Below are 12,387 nucleotides of genomic sequence, written 5' to 3'. Positions count from 1 at the left end.
CCGACCCCCCTGTGCTGGGCGCCGGCGTCTCGAACACTGGCCGAGTCACAGGGATGACGTGATACCACGAGACTGAGATGGAGTTTGTACTTGGCAAGTTAGTTTGTCTACTCAACCATCACACAAACTTAAACAGATTTTATATTTACCATAGGACCCTTTGTGCGACAATATGAATGTATATGTGAATGTCCACAGGTGAGCTGTTTTCTGAGCTACCGAGCACCTTTGTGCCCCCTGGGCACCACATGAAGGCACCTGGCTGAACAATCTGGTGGGCAAGCCCCCTCCCCCCACCCCAGGGAAGGGACTTTTTACAGCTTTTCTGCCAAGAAGAGCTCTTTTGCAATTCTAAGGAGTCACATTGGATAAGGAACTCAGAAACTAGTTAATATCTACCAGAACTAGTTTTCCATAGGCATTCTTGGGAATTTTACTAGCTGGACACATGAGAACAGAAAATTCAACTCAGCTCTACCATCAGCCCTTCATTACGAAAGACAAGAGTGGCATCTTTTTCTCAAGTTCAAACTGTACTATTTTCACTCAGGGCCAGGGGGAGGGAAGGAGCAGGAATAAAGCCTCAACAAAGGTCTTCAAAATAAGAGTCATTTTGTCTCTAGGCACCTGGATGCTTTGCTGAATAGGGAGTGTTGGGTTCGTGTAAACATCAAATGTTGGCACTGAACTTCTCTTCAGGCAGCCTCTCCTCTTCCTTTCCTCCCCTGTGTTCAGAGTGGTATTCCCGTACCGAAAGGTGGACATGAAAGCAGATGAGATCATCTTTAAGAAGTATGTTGCGAGCATGGAGAGGTTTTACTTCGGGCCACTGCTCTGTGGAAAATCAAGAGATAAGTAAGTGTTCTGTTATCTCAAAGCAGGTTTTAGACCCCTGGGTTGGGCTCATGAATGGCACCAGCAGAGTTTCTATGTAGACATAGCTTTTATTACTGTTGCCTCACTCCCTGAACCTCAAATTAGGAGAACTGGATTCTTTTTTTTTTTTTTAATCCTCATCCAGGGACATGCTTATTGATTTTAGAGAGAGAAGGGAGGGCAAGAGAAAAGGAGAGAAACATGGATGCAAGGAAGAACTATCTATTGGTTGCCTCCTGCACATGCCCCAACTGGCACTAAACCCACAACCCAGACATGTGCCCTGACCAAGAATCAAACCTGCGACCCACTGGTTCATGGGACAACACTCCAACCCACGGAGCCACACCAGCCAGGGCAAGAACTGGATTCTTGTACCCCAGGTTTCTGCTAAACACCCAGATGAGTGGGGGTGCCACTTTCCCAGATGGAAAGTCTGGAAGAGGGTTAGGTTTTGCTGGGGAAGGATAGGACCAGGAGTTCACTTTGGAATATGTTAAGTTTGAGAGGCTTAGAAGATATACCTACTAGCCACATAAAGCAGGCAATAGGCTACAAAGTTTTGGTTCTCAGAGGAGAGGGGCCTGTCTTCAAGACAACAAAAGCTATGGGCATGGATAAGATTGCCTAAGAAGACAGGATACAGTAAGGAGAGAAGGACCAGAAATAGAGCCCTGAAGAATTTGACCACTCATAAGGGTTGAAGCCAGGCTCCAGCTGGTGTGGCTCAGTGGATTGAGTGCAGGCCTACGAACCAATGGGTCGCCGGTTTGATTCCCAGTCAGGGCACGTGCCTGGGTTGCAGGCCAGGTCTCCAGTTGGGGGCACTCGAGAGGCAACCACATATTGATGTTTCTCTCCCTCTCTTTCTCCCTCCCTTCCACTCTCTCAAATAAATAAATAAAATCTTAAAAAGAAAAAGAAAAAAGAATTGAAGCCAGCAGGGGAGATGAGAAAGAGGGTCAGAGCTATTGGTGGAAACCAGAAAAGGGTGTTGTTGTGGAGCCACAAGAAGAGGGTGTAGTCAGCTACTGACCACAGTTGAATGCTGTAAAGATGATAAAGAGATGAAGACCTCAATGTCCATAGGGTCCAACACCATGGAGGTCACTAGGGGCCTTAGCAAGAGCCCTTTTAGGGGAAATTCTGAGAAGTAGCCTGGGTGCACAGACTTGAGGAATCAGTAGGAGGTGAGAAAATGAAGGCTGGGTGTGAAGATAGCTCACTGGGAAACCTCGGCTGTGAAGGGAGTTGGAGAGAGTTGAGAGTGGGAGGGAAACACGGAGTCCAGGGAAGGCTGTTCATACAGTGTTGTTCTCACAATGTTCGGAGGCCAAGGGGAAGTAGGGAGGGGGAGACTGGAGTTTAAGGGGAAAGTACGGCCCATCAGTTCCCTGAGACAACACAGCCGAATGTGTAGATGTCGGCTTTTGCCAGGAAGAGGGCCCATCATCTCATACGAGGAGGGACAAAGGTAAGAGAGCTTCAGGTGCAGGTATGTGTACAGGTTTGGTTGGAACTGTGAGAAGGTCCCCGTGCCACTGTGTGTTTTCTCCATGGAGAGCGATGCTAGGAATCCCCCAACAGTGAGGGAAGTGAAGGGAAATTTAAAATGGTAAGAAATGGAGAAGGTGTGAAACCCTTTTTACGGAGCGTGGGAGAGGGACAATGTTAGAGAAATAGGTCAAGATTACCAGGCAAAAGGGAAGGCTCAGGTGAGGCAGATGATTTTCAGTGATCCTAGTCTCTTCCGTTACATACAAATTTCTTATGTAGGCAGGGAGGTGAGACACAAACTAGAACCGAGGTCTCAACGTGTCAGCACTCAATTTCGCATGTACCGTGATAAGTAGAGAGGGTTTATTTCTCTGCTTACTTGGAAGAACTAATGAGTCATCTTTCTTTCTCCTTTCCCTTAATACCTCCAATCTGTTTTCTGTGCTGTTGGACTAGAAAGCGAAGGTGGAGAGGGATATGGGTCAGGTTGATGGACATGAGGTACAGAGAGGCCTGGGGGTGGGAGTCGAGTGAAAGATGGTCATTCAGAGAGGCATGTGTTCAAGACAGCACTGGAATTACCCAGCATTTGGGGCCGAACAGCACTGGTCCAGGAGGAGGACAATTACAGTGGCCCAGAAACAAGAACCAGTGCAACTAGGTGTAATGCATTCCAGTCTTTAAAACCTTACTGAGCCATAGCGTGCTAATCTGCAAAGTGGGAAAATAGTAGCACCCATCTCACAGATTTGTGAAAAGTGCACTGGATAACGCACAGGAAACTTTTAGCACAGTGTCGGGGTGTAGATATGAAGGCCACCACCCCTTTGGCAGTCAGTCACACAGCGCGCCCTGTCTCTCTGACTCTGATTTAGTCTCTGCCATGTACTCTCCTCCCTTCCCCATCAGAGCCTGTCCAGAAAGCTTTTCGGACTGTTTCTGGGCACCAGTGGGTACTATGGCACCTTACTCTCCTGACCTATGCTATGATCTCTGAAGATGTGCGTCTTCACCAGCATTTCTTGTGCTTTCCATGGTTCCTTTCTTATTTGGTACCATTAACTGAGCAGCTTTTAGTGCCCAGGCTGCTTGACTCTGTGTCTCTCTCCCTAAGGTACCAGGAAACAGCCTTGTAACAGGAAACTATGCCAAACGAATCCATGGAGGAACAGTAACTTCCCATGTGGGTGTAGGAGGCAGTGAATGAGGTCATCTCTAAGACAGATGTGAAATAAATTACCCAGATGATCGTCTCCTCTGAGAATATAAGCATTGGGAATGATAGAGCTGTGTAATTCTCAGAACTCTTTGCAATAATAACTTCCATTTGTTGGACATTTGATACCTGCAGCTGTCTTAAGAACAATGGGTGCACTATTTCATTTAATGTCCACAGAAATCCTAAGGGGTTCATCATCCTGTTTCGGAGATGAGGAGGCCAAGGTCTGGGGCCGGGCAGAGCAGCAAGCCTTTGCAACTTCAAAGCTTGTGTTGTCAGCCACCGTGCCTCTGCCGCAGTGTGACCGCACTGTCGTTTGGAATCATCTTGAACTTCACAGTTTCCTTTTCCGCCTGAGCTCTTAGTCAGTCCTCACATGCACACCCATAATTTATGGCTGAATTTTGTTCATTTCCAGGTACAAGTCCTCCACGTTCCCGGGCAACATGGTGACACTGACAATCCTGAACAATTCCCCAATGGTCGCAGAGCTGTTCTTCTGTTTCCAGCACGATATCAAAGCAAACACCTACTTTCTGGAACCCGTGAACATGATTCTAAAACCTGGTGAAAAGCAGGTACAGCCCCATGGGAACCAGTCCACCACGGCAAGGCTTTCTCGGGAGATTTGAGGCCTCGGCGTCCTCAGTGTAAATGCACTTTGTCTTGACTCTTCCACTAGGAACTGACTGTGTGGGCCTACCCCACTGCAGTTGGTGTCTTTGAAGACAGCATTGTCTGCTGCATCAAGGACAACCCAGAGCCAGCCATCTTCAAATTAAGCTGCCAGGGAGTCCGCCCAGAACTGGAAGTGGAGCCCAGGCAGTTGCATTTCGAACGGCTTCTGCTGCACAGGTCAGGTTCTCGATGACACCAGCACTGGAAGGGACTTTAAAGAATACTTTGTTCTAGGCTGACCAACTCCTCCTGACTTACTCAGGGCTGCATTAGGTCCCGTGTTATGGGAAACGTCTGGTCCTGTGCAAATCGGGATGGTTAGTGACCCTGCTGGGTGCATGTGGGTTCAGCGGCTGGACTTCAGCAGGGTCCATGCTCCCCCGCCCCCAGTCAGCTGCCAAAGTGGGTGCATGTTTGTTTTTCTCTCAGAAGGAGGACTAGCTTCTTCCAGATTCTCAGAGCCGTCCACTACCCTAAAAGGTTAAGAATCTTTAGCCTAGAAATTAGAGTATAAACAGAAAACACTAGACCAAAACCAGAACTTACCATATTTTACCATTTATAATACGTACTTTTTTGCCCCAATTTTTGAGGGGGGGGAAAGGATGCGCATTATACATGGGTAGTGCCTGAAATACCTTGTATCTGTTCTTATGTTTTGTAATTATTTGTTACATAAAATTTTTTGTACTATAGGTTCAAAAATAAATGCTCAAATTTCTTTGTAATACAAAAACCAAGTATCTAAGTATAAATAAATAAAAAATTGAATTAAAACAAGAGATTTTTTTCCTGGAAGTTTGGACCAAAAACGTGGCTGCACACTGTATACAGGAGCACACGGCAAAAATACAGTAATATTTATTCACTGGAATCTATGACTCTGAATAAAGAACTTCTATTTCTGGGGATGCTGGGACAGAATATTGTTACAATATGGATCCTGCACTCTTTGATCAATACCATCAGGCCCATTCCCTGATGAATACAGATTAGTGAACTAAGTAATAGCTGAAATAACCACAAGTACATTTTCTAAACTGCCATAATAAATGAATGGACAAAATGTCTTTTGGTCTCTGCAGAAAAGAATCCAAAGTAGTTCTTCTCCGCAACGTCACAGCCCTGCCGGTGGCCTGGCGCATCACCAGCCTGGAGCACCTGGGGGAGGACTTCTCCGTGTCCATGATGCAGGGCACCATCCCCGCCAAGGCCGAGTACAGCCTGCAACTGCACTTCCAGCCCTCCAAACCCATCACCATGAAGAAGGCGATTCGGTTAGAGGTGAGGCTTCACCCATCTTCAGACTTGGTCATCAAAGTGTGTACACATTGGGAGTCTGACACACACACACACACACACACTACCACACACAGAGGCTACCAACACATACACTATACACATTACACATACCACACGCAGACGCATACCACCAACACACACACACACACACACACACACACACACACATACACACAGCCAGGTCTTCCTGTTACATGCTCCCATCTAGTCCCCATCTGACAACCCCCAACCCACAATACGTTGCTCTGCACACACTGGAAGCTCCCTAAAGGCAGTCTCATTTATAGCTGGTTTCCTAGTGCTAAGAACAGAGAACTCAATCAACACAGAGTGAACAAGAAAGTGAATGAATGAATGAATGAATGAATGAATGGTGTTGCTATCCCAGGTGAGCATCAGATTCCTGATTTCACTCCCCAAACTCAGTCACTCCTCAGATTCCTAGCTCAGGAAATGTCACCCTCCACCCAGCTACTCCCGCAGATTCCTAAGAATCACCCTCGATTCCCCACTTTTCCTGACGGCCTCCCCTCCACCCTCATCCTCCAACACGCCTTGTCAACCCCGTCTCCCAGCGTGTCTCTGCCCATGCACTTCTCTGTCTACACTGCCCCTGCCACCCTCGCCCAGGCCTCCTGCTTGTCTCTCACCTGGACTTCTGCAGAGGCTTCCTAACTGGTTTCCCTCTCCACATTCCCCAAAAGTGTCCAGAGAAATCGTGAATATACTAGCCATTCTCTGTCCTAACGTGCTCTGCTGGCTTCCAGCTGCAGTGGGCATGAAGCCCGGGGTCCTCACCTGCTTCCAGCTGCAGTGGGCATGAAGCCCGGGGTCCTCACCTGCTTCCAGCTGCAGTGGGCATGAAGCCCGGGGTCCTCACCTGCTTCCAGCTGCAGTGGGCATGAAGCCCGGGGTCCTCACCTGCTTCTAGCTGCAGTGGGCATGAAGCCTGGGGTCCTCACCTGCTTCAGAAGCCCTGCCTGCCTCTGTGTCTGCATCTCACTCCACCCCAGCTCTCACCCACTGGCCCTGTCACATGGTCTCTCAGCGTTTCCCATAGACCCTGGGGGGGAGTTGGCTTCTGCGCTAGGGTCCACTAAACAGCACTGCCTCAACAGGGCTCCTTCAATCATCCCACCAACGGAATTTCCTGTTTGTGCAACGACTCACACTGTCTTCTGTCCTTCAAAGACCTACCCTTTTCTGATGTTATCCCATTTCTTTCTCTCTTTTTTAAGGTTTTATTTATTTATTTTTAGAGAGAGGGGAAAGGAGGGAGAAAGAGAGGGAGAAAAACATGGATGTGTTAGAAATACATCGATTAGTTGCCTCTCGCACACCCTCAACTGCAAACCTGGCCTACAACCCAGGCATGTATCTTGACCGGGAATTGAACCAGCAACATTTTGGTTCACAGGCTGACATTCAGTCCACTGAGCCACACCAGCCAGGGCTCCCCAATCTCTTTCTTTACTTTCTTATGTGAACTCTGTTAGGACAAGATCTCTCCTGACTTGTTTATTCATCTGTATTGGTTTCCTAGGGCAAACTGAGTGGCTTAAAAACAACAGAAAGTTAGTTCTGGAGGCCAGAAGTCTGACATAGTGTGGTCTGCAGAGCTATGCTCCATCTGAAGGCCCTAGGCAAGAATCCTGCCTGGGCTCTTCCACATTCTGGGGCCTCAAGCTGTTCCTGGGACTGGTGGCTGCATCACTGCAATCTCTGCCTCCACATTCCCACAGCCTCTCCTCTGCCGTGTCCTCTCCTTTTCTGTCTCTTATAAAGACACTTCTCATTGGATTTAGGGCCCACCCACATAATCCAGGATGATCTCATCTTGAGAGCTTTAACTTAATTACATCTGCAAAGACTCACTCTTTTTTCCAAGTAAAGTCACATTCACAGATATCAAGGATTCAGACCTGGACGTACCTTTTTAGGCCACCATTCAGCCCACTGGTCCAACCTATCCCTGGTGTCTAGCACAGGCCTGAGTGTACGGGGCACTCAGTAAATCTGTCTGTCGGATGAAGGAATAAACAAATGTCATGGGGTTGCAATGCTTGAGTCACTTCTGCAACAGTCAAGTTCGTGCAAACTTCCCCCAGGATACCTCCAGGGACGAAAGCCCTACCAGCATTCAAGGAGCCTGATCTTCCTTCGAACAGGTCTGACTGTTCATTCTTCCTTGGGTTGAGTTCAAATTTCTTCCTGTAATGTGTAGAAATAAATCCTGTTTCTACCTTCTGGAGATAGTCAATGGATCTAATCTCTCTTATTATCTACCCAGGACAGTCCTTCAAATCGCTGATAATACGTATTGACAGATTTATCAGTCCACAAATGTGTAAGGTCCCAGAGTTGATAGTCAGCATTTCTAACACCCGTCTCCACACAGCCACAGATCCCTGCACAGTGGACCAGGCCATGTGGCCAGTGGAGGCCTCATCCTGCAGCTGCTGCATCCTGGGAAGTCTGGGATTCCCAGGGTGGGGGTGAGGGGACACAGGGATACTCTGAGAGGTCACCGTGACAGCTGTTTCCTAGCTGGCAGGGAAACATTTCTGTATTTTAACAACTGAAGTGGCATCCCTGTGTGTTCTGGCCAAAGCAGGCACAGTGGGTCTCCCCTCAGCCTCCCCAGGGTGATCTAAGACTTCTCTCCCCAGATTATATTCCTTCAACATCTACATGAGGAAATGCCTTGTCTGGTGAACTCATTTTTTCAAATTTGTGTATCTCCCTGTTTTCCTCACTTACAAAATGTATCTCCACTACCACCACCACCACCACTACCACCACTAGTGGGGAAGCGAAGGAAATAAAAAACGCTCTGGGTACTTGGCATCTATTAGTAGAAAAGTAGTATTTAAATTCCAGAGCTCATAATTCAAGTTCTTCTATTTTTACCTCCTGCTCTTGGCCCTTCTTGTCATCTCTGTCAGAAGGTGGGCAGCAAAAGAAACATGGTAAAACTGAAGTTGATTCCATTTTTTCCACGAGGCATTGGTGAAATGCTTGGTGAAAGAAAAGATAGAAACTCTAGTTAAAACTTGAGTTTGGTGACATTTACAGATTTCCCTCTTGGCAACCAGAGCACAAATAATAAGGAACGGTGATTTAACTATGCAACTTGAGGCTTCAGGAGAGAGGCAGGTGGTCTCCAGACATACGCAGGAGAGCCGTACTCACTGCCCAATGGCCCTTCACCTTGACAGATGGACCCTGTATTGTCCCCCCTTCCCCATTAGCCTCAGAAGTCAAGGATCGGGTCCAGCTGACAGCTGATACCAGTTTCTCGGGACAGTGAGGGAAGAACTACCACCAGGGATGACAGCAGAGGGGGACAGTGAGCAAGTGGAGGCTTGGCGCGGTTCTTGCTTTTTTTTTTTTTTAACACTTCCAACTTTAATAGTAGTAATGTTCATGTAAATAAAGCATTTGAAATTTCCAAAAGAAAAACATTAAACATCTATTTTATATGAAAAATCTAGTCTTTTCCCCACATATTGAACTAGAAACAAAGTCCAGAACAATTCAGATTTATAAAATTAGTAGATCCCTGGCTGGTGTAGCTCGGTTGGTTGGAACATCATCCCACAGAGCAAAAGGTTGCTGGTTCAATTCCCAGTCAGAGTACATGCCTGGGTTGCCAGTTCAGTCCCAGGTCAGGGTGAGTACAAGAGGCAACCAATTGATGTTTCTCTTTAACATCAACGTTTCTCTATCTCTCTTCTTCCCTCCTTCCCCTCTCTCTAAAAATTAAATCAATAAATAAAAATTTTAAAAATTAGTAGAGCAAGGATGATTAAAAATATACAAGTTTTCCATTTCTGCCATCAGAAGAATTTTTATGTTTATTTTATTTAAAAGTTCTAAAGAACACTTTTCTGTAATGTATACTTGTAGACCAAACTTCAACAACCATGAAAATAATTGAAACCCAGTAACTGGATAAGATAGAAAATGCGGCCTCTTCTCCCCATTCTTATATTGACGGTCTACTCCAGCATCCCCCAAAGGCTGTTATGAAGAACACTAATCCTGCCAAATGCTTAGTGAAGACAAAAGTTAAATACATTTGGAAAATATCCCTCTGACACCGCATGGAAACACTGTGTGTTGTGTAGTTGAGGCTCTGCACACCTGGCGGGCCCTGCTTCTACTGAAGACTCTCCCCCCGACAGGTGTTGGACACGGACAACCTCGTGGGCGTTGTTCAAATCGAAAACATCCTGATCCTTGCAGAATCATATGACATCGCCTTGGACATCACTTTCCCCAAAGGTCTGTGGGCCCCTTCTCAGAGAGGGTGTTTAGAAGTCACAGCTTTTAGTGCAGTGTAGCTCTTGTGAAGGGAAAGTCTCAGGGATGACCAGCCCTCGGCCCAACGCAAAATTGTAGATGTACTTAAAACCTTCTTTTTTGCTGATTGGTTTTCTTTACCATTTGTGTATTTAATTGGGTGGCCCAGATACTTCTTCTTCTTCCAGTGTGGCCCTGAGACACCAAAAGGTTGGACACCCATGGAGGGATTTGGGGGGGAGGGGTAGAATTTCAGTAAATAATAACGCAAGCCCCAGCGTGGTGTTAACCACATTACTATGAATCTCCATTTCTCCAGCTGGAAAGGACAGCAGGGAGGGGTGATGAATGTAAAATTTGCAGCGCTCTTTTCTGACCCGTCACCTGAGAGTGAGCACCTGTCCTCCTGCCTGTGTTTGTTGTTTCCTAAAACGGCTATAACAAATCGCCACAAACTTCGTGGCTTAAAACAATGGAAACTTACTGTCTTACAGTTCTACAGATCAGACATCCAAACTGGGTGTGACTGGACTACAGTCGAGGTGTTGGCAGGGCTGTATTCCTTCCCGGAAACTCTGGGCTGGAATCCATTTCCTCGCCTTTTCCAGCTTCTAGAAGCTACCCACATTCCTTGGGTCATGTCCCTCCACCTTCAAAACCAGGGATGTTGGGTCAAGCCCTTCCCTGGTTCTCCCTCTTTTGTCCCCCTCTTTTATTTTTAAGGATCCTTAAGATTACACTCAGCAATTCAGAGAGTCCAGGATAATCGCTTTATGTTAAAGTCAGATGATAAACAACCTTAGTTCCCCACTGCCAGGCAAACTAGCATACTCACAGGTTCCAGGAACTGGCGTGCGCCTATCCTTGGGGAGGGTGGTGCTATCCTGCCCACCGCACTGCCCTGTCACCCAGGTTAGATCCCTCCCTCGAACATGCGCTTTGCCATCATCCCTCCTCTCTCTGAGAGACATCCTTCTCAGCAAGACTCACGGGCTGTTAGAGCTAATGTTTGCCCAGATATCATCAGTGCTATGTACAGAGATATTTATTACAGCATTATTTATAGTAATGGAAGATTGGAAATCGCCTAAATGTCTATCAATAATGGAATATTATTATTGTAGAAATAACATTATGAATGATGGGACAGCCACATCGTGATATATTCTGCAACCATTAAGATCACATTGATGAGTTTTTAATTATGTGTGGAAGTACTTATGAGGTAATCCTAAGTGAAGCAATACAAAATTTATATGTAATATCCCAACTCTGTATAGTACACACTTGGTCTGGATTTTTTTTTAAATACTGAAAATTTTAGGTCCCGGGGTGGAAGCCAGAGGGGGCTGCCCTGTTGAACTGGGTGCCAGAGCGGTGTCTGTTGTTTGCTAAGACAGAAGAACAACAGGTTGTTCTAGCCGCAGTGTTTTCAGAAAACAAATTCTCTGAGGCTGTAATCATGGATTTTCCATGTGAACTTCAATAGGAAATTCCCCTGCTTCTCACTCCCGTGTCCACTCACCCCTCCCCACCCCGGCCCCCGGCCGCTGCAGGAGCTGAAGGAGGCCTCGATTTTGGGATTGTGAGGGTCTTGGAGGAGGTGAAGCAGCCCCTGCAACTGAAGAACCGTGGGAAATACGAAATCATGTTCAGGTAACCTGGACACCATCGGGCATGTGTTTGTCTGCGTCCACTCATGGGGAGAAGAGTCTGTCTGGGAGATTAAAAAAAAAAAAAAAAAAACATTGAGGAAATCCTAAGACCCATCTCCGTTTTTAGCCTCTCCTGGTTTCAGCGAATGGAATTCCAGCTGCCAAGAGAGTAGAGATTCTCACACTGCCCCCAACTCTGTGACTTTGTAGAGACCTTTTCGGGCCCTCTGCGTGCGCCTGGAGCCGCAGGGGCCTGGGGTGGGAAAGAGCCCGAGATGGAGAGGTTGTGAGGAGGAGATACGGGGTGAGGGGGCCCTGGGGTGGAGGGAGAGACCGAACGTGGGGGACCTGGCCTCAAGCTGCCCTGCCCCCCTTTCGGCTTCTCTGTGTCATAAGTTGGCATTCTGCGTAAGAGTTCATGTGAAGAAGAGATGTTCCAGTTTTCTTGTTTAACTTTAAGAACCACTGTATCATACATTCTAAATGGCAGCCTGGTGGCATGGAGGTCCAGCTCGTGCTCATCTCTTGTGATTAGAAATGAAACACTAAATAAGGGAGTTTCCTCAGAGAGGAAAGGGTGGTGCTGGGTGGAGAGAGGGAGGAGGTCACTCAGGTGGGGTCACAACCTTCAGTGGCAGTGCCAGCACCCATGACCAGTTTGTCCCTAGGAAAGATCATAACTTCCTCCAGAAGAATTCAGAGTTGATCAAGGCACATCCCCTCGCAGACTTGGAAGAAATTCAGTGTATTCATTCATGATAGTGTTCTTTCAGCTCAGAGAATGCTAAAGTTAGAGAGGTCCCACCTCCATAAGACCATTAGTTGGAATGGGGCATTGAAATAAATACAGATAAA

General features: G+C 46.9%; 1 protein-coding gene across 1 annotated transcript in view; it reads left to right on the top strand.

Moving 5' to 3' along the window:
• The window catches only part of HYDIN (HYDIN axonemal central pair apparatus protein), a 322,142-nt gene that overhangs the window by 256,369 nt on the left and 53,386 nt on the right, over positions 1 to 12,387 (top strand). Inside the window, exons 50-55 of the mRNA XM_045819132.1 lie at positions 736 to 855; positions 4,011 to 4,170; positions 4,275 to 4,447; positions 5,356 to 5,554; positions 9,760 to 9,859; positions 11,434 to 11,533. Coding sequence (XP_045675088.1) covers positions 736 to 855; positions 4,011 to 4,170; positions 4,275 to 4,447; positions 5,356 to 5,554; positions 9,760 to 9,859; positions 11,434 to 11,533 — 852 coding nt within the window. The remainder of the gene's footprint in view (positions 1 to 735; positions 856 to 4,010; positions 4,171 to 4,274; positions 4,448 to 5,355; positions 5,555 to 9,759; positions 9,860 to 11,433; positions 11,534 to 12,387) is intronic.

Source organism: Phyllostomus hastatus, unplaced genomic scaffold (genome assembly GCF_019186645.2).
Source record: "Phyllostomus hastatus isolate PE091 unplaced genomic scaffold, TTU_PhHast_1.1 phas_scaffold_345, whole genome shotgun sequence".
NCBI lineage: Eukaryota > Metazoa > Chordata > Mammalia > Chiroptera > Phyllostomidae > Phyllostomus > Phyllostomus hastatus.
The sequence above is the reverse complement of the archived record's forward strand: the minus strand, read 5'-3'. Positions and strand labels throughout refer to the sequence as shown.